Source organism: Aspergillus chevalieri, chromosome 1 (genome assembly GCF_016861735.1).
Source record: "Aspergillus chevalieri M1 DNA, chromosome 1, nearly complete sequence".
Classification (NCBI taxonomy): Eukaryota; Fungi; Ascomycota; class Eurotiomycetes; order Eurotiales; family Aspergillaceae; genus Aspergillus; species Aspergillus chevalieri.
The window spans coordinates 4,414,230-4,432,579 of NC_057362.1; the positions used below are offsets into that span (position 1 = coordinate 4,414,230).

At 49.8% G+C, this 18,350-nt stretch overlaps 6 protein-coding genes and 1 non-coding gene across 7 annotated transcripts; 3 read left to right on the forward strand and 4 right to left on the reverse strand.

Annotated features, from left to right (window-relative positions):
- Nucleotides 1-552: 552 nt before the first annotated feature.
- Nucleotides 553-2,459, reverse strand: KRI1 (KRI1 family protein; the record flags this gene model as incomplete). The annotated part of the gene is made up of 2 exons (XM_043276094.1): nucleotides 553-2,222; nucleotides 2,288-2,459. 2 exons carry the CDS (start codon nucleotides 2,457-2,459, stop codon nucleotides 553-555), a joined length of 1,842 nt encoding a protein of 613 aa, XP_043132636.1.
- Nucleotides 2,460-2,885: 426 nt separating this feature from the next.
- Nucleotides 2,886-7,286, forward strand: SIP3 (putative transcription factor SipA3; the record flags this gene model as incomplete). Its single annotated transcript, XM_043276095.1, has 5 exons — nucleotides 2,886-2,941; nucleotides 3,020-5,844; nucleotides 5,898-5,984; nucleotides 6,041-6,262; nucleotides 6,316-7,286. 5 exons carry the CDS (start codon nucleotides 2,886-2,888, stop codon nucleotides 7,284-7,286), a joined length of 4,161 nt encoding a protein of 1,386 aa, XP_043132637.1.
- A 339-nt stretch (nucleotides 7,287-7,625) lies between these two features.
- ACHE_t10027S lies at nucleotides 7,626-7,713 on the forward strand. The gene has a single exon. It is a non-coding gene; the product is annotated as a tRNA-Asp (tRNA).
- Nucleotides 7,714-8,412: 699 nt separating this feature from the next.
- On the reverse strand, nucleotides 8,413-8,911 carry ACHE_11518A (uncharacterized protein; the record flags this gene model as incomplete). Its single annotated transcript, XM_043276096.1, has 3 exons — nucleotides 8,413-8,545; nucleotides 8,618-8,762; nucleotides 8,815-8,911. The coding sequence occupies 3 exons, from the start codon at nucleotides 8,909-8,911 to the stop codon at nucleotides 8,413-8,415; spliced, it is 375 nt and encodes a 124-aa protein (XP_043132638.1).
- Nucleotides 8,912-9,601: 690 nt separating this feature from the next.
- Nucleotides 9,602-13,022, forward strand: ACHE_11519S (putative importin 11; the record flags this gene model as incomplete). The annotated part of the gene is made up of 6 exons (XM_043276097.1): nucleotides 9,602-9,760; nucleotides 9,847-9,947; nucleotides 10,009-10,146; nucleotides 10,203-11,679; nucleotides 11,733-11,921; nucleotides 11,970-13,022. 6 exons carry the CDS (start codon nucleotides 9,602-9,604, stop codon nucleotides 13,020-13,022), a joined length of 3,117 nt encoding a protein of 1,038 aa, XP_043132639.1.
- Nucleotides 13,023-13,338: 316 nt separating this feature from the next.
- Nucleotides 13,339-14,697, reverse strand: exg1 (glucan 1,3-beta-glucosidase; the record flags this gene model as incomplete). The annotated part of the gene is made up of 3 exons (XM_043276099.1): nucleotides 13,339-14,114; nucleotides 14,170-14,561; nucleotides 14,615-14,697. 3 exons carry the CDS (start codon nucleotides 14,695-14,697, stop codon nucleotides 13,339-13,341), a joined length of 1,251 nt encoding a protein of 416 aa, XP_043132640.1.
- Nucleotides 14,698-15,956: 1,259 nt separating this feature from the next.
- Nucleotides 15,957-16,412, reverse strand: ACHE_11521A (uncharacterized protein; the record flags this gene model as incomplete). The annotated part of the gene is made up of 1 exon (XM_043276100.1): nucleotides 15,957-16,412. One exon carries the CDS (start codon nucleotides 16,410-16,412, stop codon nucleotides 15,957-15,959), a length of 456 nt encoding a protein of 151 aa, XP_043132641.1.
- Between the last annotated feature and the right edge of the window lie 1,938 nt (nucleotides 16,413-18,350).

Consider the following 18,350-nt stretch of genomic DNA (forward strand, 5'->3'; position numbering starts at 1 on the left):
ACTACAGATCTGTACGCCTACATATCAAAAGGATTGTCCCTGGGCCGAACAATGTAGAGTACTCTGCGCTGTAGTATTGTACTATCGATATCGAGGGCATTGTACAGAGTAGTATGCGGTATATCCGGATGTGCGAAGAATTCCAGGATTACCGCATTCGGCGCAATGAATAGCAGGTCAACACTTACTTGCCTTGCACCTATCTTGTACAAGCAATCTGAATAAAAAAAAATTTTTAATAGCGCTGCAAGTGCTGTCATTGTGTTTTATTACAGAGTATAGTATTGCACGCGCCAGCTGTCAATGGATGTGTCTGATTGCCCAGAAGATCTGCCCCAGATTCTAGCAGCGCACGGATAACAGAGCATCCAACGGCGCGTTTGCCAAGTTTTCAGCCGTAAAGATAAGGGCAAGGTAATCAATTCAAATTGGAACGCTTTGTAGAACAATACAGCTATAACACAGATTCAGCTGGATTATTCATGGTTTGAAAAGTACATCAGGCTTTAATTTATGAACGATCAGAGGTATAAATATACAAAACACGACAAATCAGTTCTTCTTGGTCCTTCTTCTCTTCTTCTTTCTGCCACCTTCACGAATATCAACATCACCACCCTTTTGCCCTTCCTTGGCTGCGTCTTTCTCGCCGCCAAATGTAAACTCCGGGCCCTCTTCGTTACCAAAGGTATCCTTCCGCCATTGCCTCACTCGGGCCTTCTTGCCCAACTTCTTGCGGTCTTTCTGCTTCTTCTCTTCTTCCCGGAACGAAGCCAGCTTCTTCAAACCGGCGAACTTGTTTAGATGAGAATCGTCGGCCATCAGAATATCCCGGGCGCTAAGACCAAAGCTCTGCGGCGACGTTTCACGGTAGCGGAACCGGGTTGCGTTCTTCTTGGTCGCACCAGGGAGGAGGTTGATGTCCAGGTCCAGGTTGCGGTCTGCGGCCTCTTCGATGCGCATTCGTTCTTTTCGGGCATCGCGCTTTTGGTCCCGCTTCTCTTGGGCTTTGCTCTTTTTGCTTGATGATCCTTCGCCATCAGCGGCGTCGTCCATTTCAGCGTCAGATTCTTCCATGCTAGGTTTCGGGTTCTCCGCATCGAAGTCAGGAACAATGTCTGTGATGTCGATATCGTCATCCCATGTGGGCTTCTTGGGCTTTTTCTTCTTGCCTCCACTCTCGTCGTCGCTCCCGGCTCCTTCTTCTTCGGCGTAGTAGTCTTCACCAAAGCGCCTTTGCATCTCTTGTTCCCAGTTCTTATCATCCCAAGCATCGTCCAGGAACTTAGCCCAATCTTCGTCTGTGAACTTGGAGGCACGGAAACCAGCGACTTCTTTAATCTGGTTGACCTTCTCCTGGAGCTGGTCGACCTTGAGCTTGCGAAGGCGGTTCTTCTCGGTTTCGCGCTCCTTCTTCTCCTCCTCCTTTCTTAAGCGCTCTGCTTCCCTATGTTTCTTGCGGCTGCTCTTTTCTTCTCTGCGAACAGACTGCTGGTTCGTAGCATCACGGGCATGGGTAGTGATCCTCTCGTTGGCCTTGTTTGGATCCTCGAAGCGGAAGTTGTACGCTTCTTCGAATGCTTCTGCGCGCTCATCCTCGTCCTCATCCTCCGACTCGAATGGGTGAAGCTCCCTGTTTGTGGGAATCCATGCCCTCGATGACATGAAATTCGACAGAAAGTTCTCAGGATCCTTGTCCGCATTCTCAACGTCCAACTTGACCTCCGGCTTTGGTGCAGGCTCAGGAGCAGACTTGCGAATTAGGAAATTGTCTTCATCGCCGTCCTCCTCGTCAGCCGACGCATCCTTATCATCCGCTGCTGCATGCATCTCCTTGATTACCGCATCTTTCAATTCCTCTTGTTCTTGAGCGTAGGTCTTGGGCGGTTGAGGTGCATCGTTGTCCTCTGTCAGGGTCGCACCGCTCAGATAGTTCTCCCGGTGATAATCGCGCAGTGTCATAGGCTTCTCCTGCTTCTTCGAGGTGTCCGGCTGGGTGTCGTCATGTTGAGAGTAGAAAGTGACGTTCGAATCGTACACTCGAGGGTCTTTGGATCGAATCGCGTTCAGGGTCGCGTTGATTTCGGCATCAAGTGCCTCGGTAGCAAGTTCTGCATCGTCGTCTTCATCTTCATCATCCGATGACTCCTCTGAAGATCCATCGTCTTCATCACGATCGCGGCGCTTTCCAAGAGAAGAGGTTTTTCCGAATTTTGATTCCACTGCAACAGCCAATGTCAGCCCGTTTCCCAATGGATATACGTAGATTATGAACTGCTCCACATACATTTCTGCATTTCCTCTCTCTTCTTGTTATGTTCAAAGCGACGCGCATAGTCCTCATTGATCTTGAAGGAGTCTGCATCCGACTGCTTGCCAATGGGAACTCCGCCAGACTCGTTGCCGGAGTCGCTGTCGTCGTCGAGCAGCTTGCGCGCCTTTTTCGATGGAGGCTCCATGTTCGTCTAATGGAAACGGAACTCTGCAGTAATGAACAACAGAAAGTTTCGTCTTCGACAATTGTATGTTGATTGCACCAAAGACGAAGAAAAAAAAAATTGACGGTGCTAGTGCTGTTCCTGGCAGAGAAAAATCTCGATGCCTCACCGCCCTATGCCCACCGCCTGATAAACCAGGCACCAAAACCGAGTCACTGACGTCGCGGTAGATCAGCGGCGTGTTCAGTATTGCCCCCAGAAGCGCCGGCGGAGGATCCAAGCTCCCTAAGCCATGACAGCTGCCAGCCCCTAACTCCCCTTTTGGACATTGCTTTGTTGTATTCTATTCAAGTATTCTATTGTGTATCCCATTGGCGACTCGCTTATTCATTTTCACCGTCAATCTTCCCTATTCGCATCAAGTGTATGGCCGCAGGCATACACTAGATGTCGACCCAGCCGCAAGTTCCATTGCCCCAAATCGGGAAGCTGGTCAGCGTGGTGTAAGTTCAGGGGAAAGAACAACATTTGGCCTTTTTTCTAGAAATTTTTTAAAAGTTCTCGCTAATAATGATTATTAGTCCCGTTGGGCTCAAGGAGGCTGCTCTCGACTCCCCGACCTTCCGAGCGACTACCTTGCACTTTTCTGACCAGATCGAGTTCCTCGAACGATGGCTTGATGGCTACGCAAAATCCGCCTCGAAGCTCACTTCTGAGCTTGCGGCCCTTGAGAGTACCGTGGGGAGCTTTCTCTCCTATTCTACAAATCCCGTTGCCGTGTCCGAAGCTGTCCTCGACCATGACTATACTCTGCTGTCGATGAGGAGGAGTGGTGACGGCTCCAGAGATCTTTGGAATGGGTTGGTCAGCAGTACTAGGAAGCTAGAGACGTTTGTTGCAGAGCCGATCAGGGGGTTTATCCAGGACGACTTGAGAAGTTTCAAGGAATCTCGCCGAATCCTCGAGCAGACGCAGAAACAATATGATTATCTCCACTCCAGATATTCGTCGCATAATAAGTCGAAGGAGCCGTCAGCCATACGCGAAGATGCATTCCAACTCCACGAGGCCCGCAAAGCGTATCTGAAGGCGTCATTGGACTTTTCCGTACGAGCTCCGCAAGTGCGAAACGCCCTCGACAGACTACTGGTTCGGGTTTCATTCGACCAATGGCGGGAGTTCAAAACCATGCACAACAACAACGGCGCAAACTTTGGGAAATGGGGTCAGGAGATGGATCGCATAAAGGGCTGGATACACGAAATGGAAGGAAGCGAGAAACTGTCTCGCCGGGAGCTACTGTCTGCTAGAGACAAGATCGAGGAAACTGCAGAGACTGCATTTAGGCCATCTCGCGAGCTGGAAGACTACTCCATATCGACGGTTCCATATCTTGGCTCCCGTCCTTTGTCTGGAGAGAATATGACCGCTGAAGCTAAACCGGAAAAGCAGGGGTGGGTCAATCTCCGGACACTTACAGGGAAACCTACCCGGACGACTTGGATAAAGCGCTGGGTCTTCTTGAAGAATGGGATCTTCGGTTGTTTGGTGCAAGGTTCCCGGACTGGTGGCGTAGAGGAGAGCGAAAGAATAGGCGTCCTGCTTTGCAACGTTCGACCGGCTTTTCAGGAGGAGCGAAGATTCTGTTTCGAGGTTAAGACCAAGAGCAACAGCATCATGTTGCAGGCAGAGACACAGAAGGAGCTTTTGGAATGGATCTCTTCTTTTGAGGCTGCTAAACGGAAGGCCTTGGAGAACCCAGCAAGCACCGACCTTTCGGTCTCGGGCAAGATGACAGTCCAAGATCCAGCGTTTTCAATCTCGCAGCCCCCTGCCCCCGAGTTTTCTGCAGACCCATCTGAATCGCTCACTCCCAGCGGCGATGAACAAGGCTCGTCTGATCGTGGGATCCTTTCCCTGCCTGAACGGGAACCATTCGCCTTCAGAGCCAGCACTGAAATTGGGAGCAGGCGGTCTACCGGTCCTGATTCGGAGAATTCGGGACGAGAGCATGCATCCCGGCTTATCCAGAAATTGGATCTTCATCGCAAGTCAAACAACGCTGCGCAGTCGGCTAGCCCTCTTCCCTCTGTTGGAGGCGGCATAGCAAGCCTTATCACTGCCAGTCATAATGCTATTCCCTCTATGCCAATTGGTGTACCAGATAGCGATTCGACTAGGGGCCGTAGCCTGACCAATCGCAGTCTGTCTAATCGCAACGCACCTTACACAACTCTTGCGCCTTTCACACTGGCAAACCCGCCTGCTCCTACAAGCATGAGCAAGGCTGCGGTGATTGTGAGCAACGAAAGAGGAATTGGCCTAGGGCAAGCAGATAGCACTGGAGGAATGCCTAGTGGGTTGATGGCGAATTTGTGGGGCAGTTCCAACTGGGGCTTCGTGAACAGATTTGAACACGAACGACTAGGTCAACCGAATGGTACGGGATCTAGCCCGGAGATACAGCCACCGTCTACTGCTATGAGCGATTCTTCCAAGCATACTGGCGCAGATGCGGATACCCCAATATCTACAAAGCCGAAACATGGGCCCGGACATAGGCAGACTCTAAGTCTTGATGGGAGTTCACCGACTGTTGTAAAGCCGGTCGCTGCGTTTGAACACCCCAGTTACTACCCTCTACAGCTAAGGATCCAGGATGCTCAGTTCCGGTTGTTCTTCCCTAATGTTAAGCGAGAAGAGCCTTTGGTTATGGTTTTCAGAGCCACATGGAGCCCCAATGACCAGCAGGAATTCCCTGGAAGGGCCTACGTGACAAATCAGAATATATACTTCTACAGCAACTATTTCGGATTGGTGTTGACTACCAGCATTGCTTTGGATACGATTAAAGAGGTGACTGCTGCTCCTGGAAGAGATTGCGACTTCTTGTTCCTTCATTTTGTCCCTCCCATAGGGACTGACACGCCTGGTCGGGGCACTGTCAAGACGTTCCTGGAACCGCTTAAACTTCTTCAAAGGCGGCTCAATTTCTTGATTCAGGATTCGATAGCCGTCGAGCCGTTGGGATTGGAAGATATTCTCAAGACTTTGACGAAGATGGAGTCTGACGGACCAGCACGGGACCCTAGCTCAGATAGTTGGGAGGATATGACTGGTGCAGACAGGGCCATCGATGGATCCATCGATCATAAACCCAAACAGGAACTCCGAGCGCCAATATATATTGAAAAAGATCTGGACATAAACCCGCCAAAGGCTGGCAACGGTAGGGATGTGGCGAAGGTCAGATTACCGACCCAACCGGTGAACTACGTGCCCCAAGGCAACCTTACGCTTGCGGCCGAGAGGACCTTTGACATCAGCGCTAAAGCGTTGTTTCATATCCTCTTTGGTGACAATAGCGGCGTTTGGCAGCTGCTTTTACATGAAAGGCAGGCTCGAGGTAAGCTGTAATAACATGAGTGAGATACGGGACTTGGCTAACTAGGGTTGAAGATATCAAACAAGGGCCGTGGGTTAGCAATGATTCGCGTCATCTACGACGGCAATTGACCTTCCAAATAGAAACGGCAGACCTAATTGGTAAATCTTCTCTTGAATCGTTCGGGGTCATTTCAGCTAACCGTCTTGTTTGATAGGACGGACCGAAGGAATAGAAATCTCTGATTATCAAATTATCGATGTGCTCAATGACCATCTGTGTTACGTCGTCACTGATAAGCGAACTCCCTGGCATCTGCCATTCAAACGCTCGTTTAGGTTGGTCAGCAAAGTCGTGATTACCTTCATCTCTAAATCAAAGAGCAAACTTGCTGTCTACACCAAGGTCGAGTGGCTGTGGACTCCTTACGGCTTGCAAGGTGAGCCCTTGTTTAGTGTTTACTCGGGACTGAATCGTTGCTAATAGTCCCAGGTATCATCAATAACCAAGCGATTGGCGATCTCGAGCAAGATGCCTTGGATCTCGTTGATCTTGTCAACGAGCAAGTGCGAAAACTTGGCGCCCATGGTCGCACGAAGAAGGCCATTTCGGTATTCGGTCATGTGGGTCGTCAGAACCAGGCGTCTGAATTGCCACCAAATGGATCCAACATGGCCTTGGAACCTCGCAAGCCCCGAAAGCAAAGGAGTCTGGTTCAACTTTTGTTTGAGATGTTCACTTCCTTTGGGGAGACCGCGATTTCGTCAGTGTTCATGTCGATATTCGCCTTTTTGCGCTGGACGTGGAAGACTGTGAATGCGAACAAGGTTATATTGTTCCTGTTGCTGTCGAGTGTATTCTTTAATACTCTCTATTCGTCACAAGTTGCATATGAGTGGTGGCATGAGAGGAATGCAGGAAACTTCATGGCGCGTCTTGGGGTTCACCCGGACAATGTCATGAGCAAAGCGGTCTATTTGAAAGACATTGATGAAGCAATTGCCAACTCTACAATCGGACAAAGCCCTGAAAATGTCAGCGATTGCTTCTTTACATTTCACGAGCAAATGATGCGCGACCAAGCGACTCCGCTCTCCCTCGGAGCAACAGGCCCCAGAGACGCCGTGACCAAGAGTGCAACAAAACGAATTCAGCAATCGCGTGAACGTCTCGCCACGTACCGGCACAATCTCCTAGTGGCTCTTCGCGTGGTGAACAGTATCGAACGAGAAGTCATCCAGAGCGAATGGGAGCGTTGGCTCCGGCAGGAAATCCGACGCTGTCACCAGGTCGAGGTTCTCCTTGGCAAAGACAATGAGAATGAAGAGGCCAAGGTGCAAGTGGACACCGTGTTTGCCGAATTGACAGACGACGTTGAGCAGTGGTATGGTCGATACTGTACCAGCTGCCAGAAGGAACAGGAGTTTGTTGAGTTGAGTGGCCGTAGTTATGGGAGTGCATAGACATGACGACTCTTTTGGACCCCCTTGCCTTGTATATAATAAGGTTGGTTTTATTTTTTGGTCCCTTTTCTGCAGTTTTTGGAAACGATACCCTGTTGGACCGTTTTGGTTTTTTCCAGCGTGAAATCATCCTGTTTTACTCTTGTTGACTATCCTCCCAATGTACATTATTATATTAATTGTCTGGTCGATCAAAATGATACTAAATAAATTAGTACAAGTATTGTTCGATGTCCGACCAGTGTTGTATAGAATCCAATGCACTGCTATTCCGTGCAACGAGGGGTACAATTTTTTTTGTCATAGAAACCATAAAGTTGAACTCTCATCAGTAATAAATCCTCGATGGTCTAGTGGTCATGATTTCCGCTTGTCAGCTTAACAACTGCAAGCGCGGGAGACCTGGGTTCGATTCCCAGTCGGGGAGATTTCTTTTTGCTTTTTATCTATTTTTACCTTTCTACATGCCTCCTTTGGATCTATCTTTCTTTCTTATTTCAATCTCCCACTTCATTCTCATTTTTGTATTTTTGACTCTCGATGCTGCGCATGGTGCTTTGTGGCAGCTGGGTCTCGAACGAGATTTGAAAACATGCGCAGGCCCTGAAATATATATCCGCGCTGTTTCGTCCCATGCGTGGAACATGAACGAGAACAAAGGCAGTCGTGATAGCAATGCGCTAACAATTAAACCACCAATTCGTGGAAGATGGAGAATACAAAAAAATGACGCCAGAGGCTAAATGTTAGATGGATGGAGAAAATGATGATAGATTGAGATGATAATAAGAACTAGAATACAGGAGGGCGACATGGCCATATTCTAGGACATTGCATAAAGGAGACACTATCTAGAATATTCCGCATAGCTGCAAGAGGAGCAGGCATTCTGTTTGTGTACTTATGGCTATATGCCCATACAATTATAGTTGCGAGATATACAAAGACCGATGTACTGATACCTGGCTTCAACCAGGGCACATTCGCCCCGAGAGGCATTGATACCGAGACCCTCGCCTTGAGAAGGGGTATTGATGGTGATTGATATCGCAATACGATGTAGATGGTACTCAAGATATAGTCATTAAACATCATCACTTATTATCATATAATCGTAGGATAATGTCTATTTGGCGATACCCTCGCGCTTCAAGTCTTGCAGGTTAAGCGTGTCTTGATCACCAGGACGACGCTCCCCTTGGATCCTTGCCTTATCCTCGGGACCTCCCTTACCCTGGAATTCGCCAGCCGGTGCCAATCTGCAACGATCGGATGGCATTAGCATGTTGTGCTTCCTGTATAAGATAGAGCGTAGTATGGGGGTAACTCACCTGCCCCGGTCATCACGGCTGCCTCCTTCGTCTTCAGGGATGGGTTTCTTGTCACTGCCGGTAGGGCCTGCCTCTCTACCGGTGCGGACACCTGTTTCTTGAGGGAACTTCTTGTCGACGAACTCGTTCACGCCGGACTCGAGGGCTGTTGCGGTTAGTATCACCTCAGGAAGGAAAGAAGGTACGTGAACACATACTCGAGTCACTCTTGGGCCCAAGACCCTGCTTGGCCGGGTAGCTGTTGAGGTCCTGCTCAGCGCGAGCAGCCATGCGTAATGCATCAGATTCCACCATTTTTGTGTAGATTCGGGGATGTCGTTAGGAAAGATGTTGAGAAGATGAGTTGAATGTGAAGAAGAGGAGAGAGTAGTTCATTGTTGAGAGGCTAAATATATCCATGGGTGCTCGCCAGAGCCATTTCCCATCATCAGGGACACTGGGAGTTGTTGCATCATTCTACATCATGGCGATGTCAATTACCCACCATCTGGGAGGTTTGGCGCCCCAGAAAGGGTCCACGGAAAAGCAGAGTCATGATCTGGACACTGTTCGTAGTGGGCAGAAACTCCAGATCTGGTCCACTTGTACGCCATGGCACAGCTGGTTATTCTTCCAAGGTCTGGTTTCAGCCATAGAACAATGACTTCATCACTATCTACAATCCGGCGCAGAGCCCTATGCACACCGCCTTCCATATCGAGGAGTTAGATAGGGTTCGATCCTAGGGTACTTCGGAGAAGGAATAATGAGATCTTCCGACGGGGTAGGCGGGGAGTCTTTGCTGAGAAAACGATAACACAGAGTCCGATAGCAGCTGATTCAGAAGCTCAGCAGTCTATCTTGCTTGCTGCGATTGGTTGCGAAAACGAATTTGGATATCTCATGGACTTTGAACTCGTCGACGCGTCCTGATCTTGCTTGGAATTGATTCAATAGTATCCCCGGCAGCTTCGACGCCCAAGTCTAACACCGAGCGCCTTCATCATGGCATTTGAGCTATCTGGGGAGGCAAATCCCCTGGATTTGCAGAATGTTCTCAATGCGCTCATGTTGGCTGCTAGTTCGACGCAGCAGCAAGTGCAGACCGGTGCCCAGCAGCTGCAGAACTGGGAGAAACAAGCAAACTACTACTCGTTCGTTCAGGTACTTCTTTTTTTTGTTGCCCGGTCCTATGTTGGATTAATGTTTTTTTTTTTTTTGGCGTCCAGAAGCCTTGCTAACTTATTCAGGATATCTTCCTAGATTATTCTGTCCCGTTCGAAGTCCGGTACCTCGCGATCATCCAATTGAAAAATGGAATCGACAAATACTGGCGCAAAACCGCAACCAAGTACGCTTGCACCGTCAAAACACCTATAATGCGATATGTCTCAAGACTAACGCCGGAAAAGTGCTATCAAAAAGGAAGAAAAAGACCACATCAAGACTAGAGCTTTGCAAGCTGGCGTCGTTGAACCCGTCCCGGTTCTTGCCCTTCATAACGCATTGATGCTTGCGAAAGTTTTTCGCTATGAATTCCCGCAAGAATGGTACGCAAAATATATGTAAGAAATGCTTAAACCGGTGCTTGCTAACACTCTGAAAGGCCTGATGGCATGTCTTCGATCATCGCTTTCCTTCGATCCTCTACGCAGCCCGGCGCGAATCCATTGCAATTACCGCGAACCCTCACCATCCTCTTACAAATCATAAAGGAGCTGTCTACGGCACGCTTGCAGAGAACACGCGCCCACCTCCAGTCGGCCTCTCCGGAGATATTCCATCTTCTGGGAAGCATATACGTGGACAAGGTGAACGAGTGGGGTTCCTTTTTGGAGCAGGGAGGTGTTGATGAGGCGGCATTGCTGAAAACAATTGAACAAAGTCTAGTTTCTATGAAGGTTCTTCGACGGCTCATTATTGCTGGATTTGAACATCCGAGTCGCGATAAAGAGGTCCAGGACTTCTGGCGCCTCACTCATTCCCATTTCAGCCGATTCCTCTCGTTTGTGCAGGGACACACTACACTACCTGAACAGCTCCACAGGGCGATCGAGAAACATTTACTACAGTTATCGAAACTACACGTTGAAATGGCCAAGACCCATCCCGCTTCTTTCTCCTTGCTGCCAGATAGCATCGTCCTTGTGCAATCTTATTGGACATTGGTCGTCAAGCTTGGGGAGGACTACGAGAAGCTTGAAGCTGAAGGGAAATCGTTGATGGAAAGGACCGGGCTCAGAGCACTTCTCTTGATCAGAGCTTGTGCGAAGATGGCTTTTAACCCTGTTCAGACATTCAAGTACCAAACACCGCAAGATAAAGAAGAGAAGAAACAGGCAGTTGATCTTATTAAGGTCCAGCTCTTCATGCCAGACTTCGTGGTCAACGTCATGGAGCTCCTGGTTACCCAGTTCTTCAGGTTCAGGAAGGGTGACTTTCAAGAGTGGGAAGAGGAGCCTGAAGAATGGGAGAAAAGAGAGGCCGAAATCGCTGAGGCTTGGGAATTTTCTATCCGTTCCTGCTCCGAGAAACTCTTCCTTGATCTCGTCATTCATTTCAGAGAACTGCTTATTCCTCGTTTACTGAGCGTGTTCTATAATTTTTCCAGCCCTGAGAATCGTGATATTCTGCTGAAAGACTCATTGTACTCGGCTATCGGATTGGCTGCAGCATGTTTAGACCGACATCTGGATTTCAATGCCTTTTTGGAATCGTCACTTGTACCCGAAGTACAGATTCAGGAACAGGGATACAATCTTCTCCGGAGAAGGATTGCCATTTTACTCGGCCAATGGGTCCCCGTGAAGCCGGACGAACTGAACAGGAACGCCATATACCAGATCTTCCAATACCTGCTTAGCAGACAGGACCCATTGAACGATATTGTCGTACGAGTCTCCGCTGGCCGGCAACTTCGAAGTGTCCTTGACCCATACGAGTTTTCCCCCGCTGGGTTCATACCATACGCACCGTCCATACTTTCGGACCTCATGGCTCTCATCCAAGAGGTTGAGCTTCCCGAAACCAGGATGGCGCTTCTGGACACGGTTCGCGCTATAGTAGTCAAGATGGAGGATAATGTAAGTGTCCCTCTTCGGATATCTCTTGGTGCAATAATGCTAATCTTTTGCAGATCACACCCTTCTCGGACCAGATTCTAGCACTTCTGCCTCCTTTATGGGAACAATCAGGAGAGGAACACCTGATGAAGCAGGCCATCCTTACGCTACTCTCATCTTTGATAGATTCGCTGAAGGAGGACTCAGCCAAATACCACCCGCTTATCCTGCCTCTGATCCGCAGCTCAGTCGAGCCAGGCTCTGTAAGTATCTTCTATACCCGTGAAGAAAACCAAGACTAACGAGCCAAGGAAACCCAAATCTACCTCCTCGAAGAAGCCCTGGAACTCTGGGCCTCAATCATGGTCCAAACCCCCGCCCCTGCATCCCCCGAGCTCCTCTCCCTCCTCCCCGCCCTCTTCCAAATCTTCGAAGACGCAACAGACAGCTTCCCCATGGCCCTCCAAATCGCCGAATCCTACATCCTGCTCGCCCCCCAAGAAGCCCTCAGCGACCGCACCCGCCTCCCCCTCCTCACCTCCCTAGAATCCCTTCTCAAATCAACCACCAAGCAACGCCTCGGCTCCGTCCCCCGCCTCGTAGAGCTCCTCATCCGCGGCGCGAAAACCGTCGACCCCGCCAGCAGCGAAACAACATACCAAGTCATCGCGCGCTCCTTACTCGACAGCTCTTTCCTCGAGGGGCTCCTCCAAGGCCTACACTCCGCCTACGAAGCAAGCCAAACCACCGGCCCCCACCGCAAGCAAACACAAGTCTACGGCATGGTTGAAACAGACTACCTCTCCGTCCTCGCACGCCTGGCCCTCGCAAACCCCAAGATCTTCGCCTCCGCGGCCGCAGCTACAACAGGAACCTCCGAGGAAACAACGCTCACCTGGATATTGACAGAATGGTTCTCGCACTACGACAACATCGGCTCCGTGAACCAGAAAAAACTCCACGCGCTGGCTCTCACTCAACTCCTCGCTCTAGACGGCCCAGATGCCCAACCGCCGCATTATATCCTGAACCACCTGCAATCGTACCTAAGTGTGTGGACGGATATCGTCACTGAGCTGGCGGAGGGCTCGGAGGAGGATCCTAGCTTGCCGGGTGATTATTTGATTTTCTGGAATCAGCCGCAGCCCGGGACTTATGTTGAGAATGAGCCGCCGGAAATTGAGCGGAGACGGCAATGGGACAGTTCGGATGTTATTCATACTATTAATATTAGGGACTTTGTCCGCCAAAAGCTGCATGCGTTGATTGTTGCTTGTGGTGGGGAGCAGCGGTTTCAGGAGGAATGGCTGGTGAATGTTGATCGTGAAGTTGTTGCGGCCTTTGGAGCCTTGGGGCTGTTTTGATTTCGCCGACGCTTGGGCTTCATCAGGTGCATGTGATGAGATACTCGATTGCTGCATTTACTAAGTTATGAGTGATATCAGTTACATATTACACATACCCTATAGATATGAAATAATGAAAAATAATGAATTCGACTGTATATCTATCGTCTATCACGATTAAAACAAAGTAATACCCAATATCAAGCTCCGGGGAATATAAAAGGCACTAGTAATAAGTAATAATAGGCACATGGTGCCGTGAAAGGAACATCGAAAGAAAGACCGGAGATATGGAAAGAATGGAAAAAAAAATTGAAATCTATCATCACCCCGCTTAGCCGCACTGACCGGGGAACTTTCGGTCATCCAGAGGTTGAGGGAACACACCCTCGGCAAGCAACTGCCTCATGTCCCATTCAGGAGCACCCTCGGTCTTCCACGTCCAGAACACCCAGCCACTCTTCTGTTCCCAAGCATCCAGCTGGCCTTCAATGAAGCGACGAGTGTTCACCTTATCCTCGTCGGAAAGGTCGGCCACATTGCCAACAGACTTGCCATCGCATGAACCGGCGCTGAAGTCAGCAGACATGGTACCGTCGTAGCGAGCGCCGACTCCCTTGCCATTGAGGTATTTCGCGCAGTCGGTCATGGCACCGGTCCATTCACCCACGATAGCCCACTTGTCAGACTTCTGGAGCTGTCCAGAGCTATGCGCACAGACGTTTGAGACATGCGTGTTGACGTCCTGTGTCAGAAGCGAGTTGTCGAAAACTTCATAGTGATGGTTATCGATGACCACGTTATTCTCGGATAGGAAGCCGTTCCAGCTGTCCACCGGGTTGAACCCATCGTGCAAGACCAAAGGAGCATCCGGCGTCGCTTTATGAACTCTCTGCTCGAAGTCGCCGTAGTACTGGCTCAAGAGGCCCCTGTCCACACCACCGGGGATGCTGGGCTCATTGAGAGCCTCGAACACGACATTGGGATATTCACTGTATCGATCAATCAATGCCTGGATTGCGGCGGTTGTCCGTTCAACAGTATCCCCTTGTTGCCATTCGATAGGGCCTCTACGGCCGCTGTTGTCGAATCCGTTTTGAGAGCCCGGGGCTAATCGCATATCGTCAGCCACAATTCAATTGCGCCTGAAAGAAAGTCAACATACCTCCATGAAGATCAACTATCACCTCGAGACCAGCGGACTGAGCCCAGAAAATCGCCTGGTCAAGGAAGTCCAGCTGACCATTGACATAGGGCTCATCGATGAGCGGGATGACAGCCCAGTAGCCAACAGGAATCCTGACGTGTGTCAATCCAGCTGCGGCAATCTCATCAAAGTCTGCCTGGCTGATGAAGCTCTCCCAGTGTTTCAACAGTCTGTTCCTAGCACCCTCCTTGCCCAGAACCTTTGTGAGTGTCCACTCGTCAACGGCTGCGTCTCCAACTTCATCAAAGATAGACGGGGTAATCCATGGTTCCAGCACGAGCCAACCGCCAATGTTCACGCCGCGAATCTTGTCGGCGTCGTAGTTAACCGAGGGGGCATGAATCTCGTCCCTAAGACAGGGGGTTAGTAACCACGGAATAACCAGAGCGTACGAGCAACTTACAGCACACCCACAGGAATAGCACCTGTCACTGCTGCTAGAGCAGACAGTGTAAGGAGAGCCTTACGCGAGAGTTTGGCAAACATGGCGAATGATCCAAGCACGTGTAAAACGACCGGAATTGAGAATGATCGTGAGACCGAACGAACGAGGAATCCGCTGACTTAAATGGAAAATCGCTGGACAACGACGATGACAGCCGGTCGAATCTAGACAAAGCAGACCTGCAGTACCAGGGTTCCGTCCGTCCAAATGCGGCCTGTTTTCGAAACTCCGGAGAAGCAACACGCTCGCCTGGCTGACCGATTGGAAACACACGTCCGGGGTAAGCACGTAAGCCAAGCTGAAAGCAGGACAAAAGCAGCAACGGATATATAACGAATGTAACAATGGAGTCCCAAGCCTCGGTGGAGGAAAGGAGCACTACCTCCTCTTGGGTAAAGGAAGGGAGCACTTGTCGTGGAGTAAGGCGATGGCAGCTTGGATCAGTTCCACGCAGCGATCGTGGAGTAAGGTTGAATTAAATCTCAGATCACGGCGGGCGCGAGGTCCGAGGAATGTTGACAGGCACGCGCCTTCCCCATCCGTCAGATTTCCACGCAATCAGGGAAGGAGCAGTGCCATTGCCAATTGAACCGCACCTGCCGCTAGGAATTGTCTTATTTGGTAGTGACGACCAGGCTGGGGAGGGGTCTTCTGGGGGGAAGGGTACGTGTAAGTCCACTTGCAAGGACATGGTAGTATACTAGACTGGGGCTCAATGTCACCCTTGACAGGAGGTGCTTAGTACAGCAGGAGCCCACCCTGTCGGGTGATTCCTGGAATGTGCCATTCTGTAGATTCGTGTTTGGTGGGACGCGCTGCAAACGGAAGTCCGCACTTTTTCTTCAGGGATGACAAAGGATCATTGAAGGAGAAGACGTCAGCTGGTAACCTCGTGGTGGAGGTTCGTATCGTCGAAGGAAGGGAGTGGTATACAGTCACGTGTATTACCGGATGCAGACAATAACCACCCACCACCTATCCACACCCTTTCTGAACGTCCTTGTTCTGTAGGTAACCATTTACTTGTTACACTTGTTGATTGTTGGTTAAACTGAAACCGGTGATTTTCGGCTCTACGGATCAGTCCAGAGAAACAACCCTGGTTGTGATATGACCTGTCACGCGCTCTGCGGCAGATTATCAGCGCACAAGACACTACTTTACCATACAGAGGCATAGTCCGCGGTGTTACTCAGGCCTATATCCATCGCGACTCGGTACGAAGCCCTCAATACCAAATCCGAATCCCTCCCAAGCATCGAACTCAGTAAGAAACTTAACAGCTGCCTTGAAATAGAAGTCACCTTTCTTCCCATAAGTCTTCAAACGCCTTTGGCGCACGGACAATCTTGAAGAAATGCGAGTCCTTGAACCACCTGTGCTTCAGGGTCCGGTCTATCACTGCTTCCCAACAATGATCATCCAGCTTGACCGTCTGGATTGAATCAATCATGCCAACGCCGAACGCAGGCCTAAGCTGACAAATGTATATCATGATAACAAACAGCGCGCATTGCCTCAATATACACGACCGCTGATCTTCGGGGAATAAATGCCACAGGATGCGGAGACCGTGCGCCACCTTCATCGTGTGTATCAGGAAGAAGTCGAATTTGCGCTCTCGGTCGCCGGCCCCAATACCCAGCAGGACGGATGCGTCGCAGCATTGCTCTAGTTGATGAAGAGGATCTGTCACTTGCCATGCGTTCCAGTGCTCCAGAAGCGCTTCGAAGCGGGTTTGCAGCAAGGGTCCCATGTTGGTGATGCTGGGGTCTGTGAATAGGTCGTTGAAGCGGTTGTCGTCGTGCACGCGCTTAATGATATCTGCTAAACTGGTGTATTTATATGTCGAGTTATCAGGGGGATATTGGTCTAGAAGACCATGCAGCTCGATGTACTCGGTACATCCCAAGGACAAGGCTTCTGTGGCCACCGTGGGCGACTGCAATTCCCAGGCATAGGAGAGGTGGATGAAAGGATGACCAACTGTCTCGACTTGCCAGTTTCTCGCTCTGGTTCGATAGGGATCTCTGGCTTACGACCGCCAATGAAGCCATTGATAAGAGACTCTGGTCCGGAGAAGAGATAATCTCGAAGCACATTCTCCCAATCCCGATCATTGCGCTCAACCTCCTGATCAAAGAAATCCACATAAGCGACAGTATGACCGTACTATCATGAGAGAGCCGACGAAGATCAGTTAGAAAACGCACGGTTTCCAGCCTAGAAATTTCCTCCAGTTCTCCCTTGTGATGACAGCGCCCCTGACAAAAGTCCCATCAATTGGTACTAGCGTCTGAAATTTCATGCTTATAAAGTTCTTCCAACTGTTCAACGCCAGCACCAAGAAAATAAGCCGACCCTAGAAGCTGCAATTGTCAGGAAAATATAGTCATGTCTCAGAAATGGATGGGAACATGCATGAGGTAGGTGGCTATGAAGGATCAACTTGGGTTCGCGCAGTAGTGCCCCACGGCGGCGTGGCCCTTCTCAAGGAGCCGACGCAGGGTCTCTGCTCGTTCATTGCTTTTGCCGTCCTGAAGCACCGGGCCAGGGCGCAGCGCCCTTAGTCGGTACTCAGTGGCAGGCGTACAGCCGAAGCTGCCGCTTTTTCGTTACTCGACATGGTTGTGATATTGTTGATTCCGGCACTATGGGATGGATGATCTCGAATGCGAGCCTCTTTGACCGATTGACGAAAAGAGGTAGGGCGAGAGTGTGGGGGAGAAAGAAGAAAATAGAAGAGGGGCATTTCACATTTCAAGTTACACTGCATTACGGAGTGCATGCAGTGCATATAAAAAAGCAAGTTGCCAAAACCCGACAAAAACCGGCATACTAAACTTGGCATCTGATAGTTCGATCATCCAGCGGAAATGGAACTCTTATGGACGACTATATCAAAATAGGAGCACTAACTCACCCTAATAGGATGTTAATAACACATGTATCAACCTGCGTCAATAGATACTTGTGGCAAGAGTTGCCTGCAACACTCAGCACTTCGTGTATACATGTATGTCTTACTCTTTTTAAAGTCGATGATATACTCTTTTAATTATAATATTTGGAGATGACCAGAATTCGCTACCCAAGAGACTATCTTCTCCGTATTCTGAATTACAATTGTAATTAGACATGCGAAGCTATCGGCTCTTGTCGGTGTTTGTCGGCTTATATTGCAAATATGGAATAGCACAACACAATAAGAATTCTTTATATCCTGGGATCTTCAATCACGTTCCTCATTTCCGGACACCTCCCATACTACCCATAAAGGAGCCCATACCCGAGAGCAAAGTTCAACGAAGACGCCTGGCCCTATTGGGCGCCACGGGGTGTACAGGCCGCCGAATCCTGCACAAGCTACTTCAGGAGCCAATCGCTGCAGAAATAGATAACCACGTCTACGTTCGCTCCAGGACAAAGCTTGAATCCCTCTTCCCATCCATCTCTTCCTACCCACACCTGGCCATCTTCCACGGCAGTCTCAACGACAAGATTTTAATCCGCGATTGTCTGGTCCAGGTAGACACGATCGTCTGCATCCTCGGCGAAAACGAGAACATCCCTGGAGTCACCGTGCTACAAGACAGCGCGAGCAATCCTAACAGCGTTATCGTCGCTCAAAACCTCATCATCAGAGCCAAAAAGAACACCCACCTCCTGCTCCTCTCATCAGGGACATGGAACC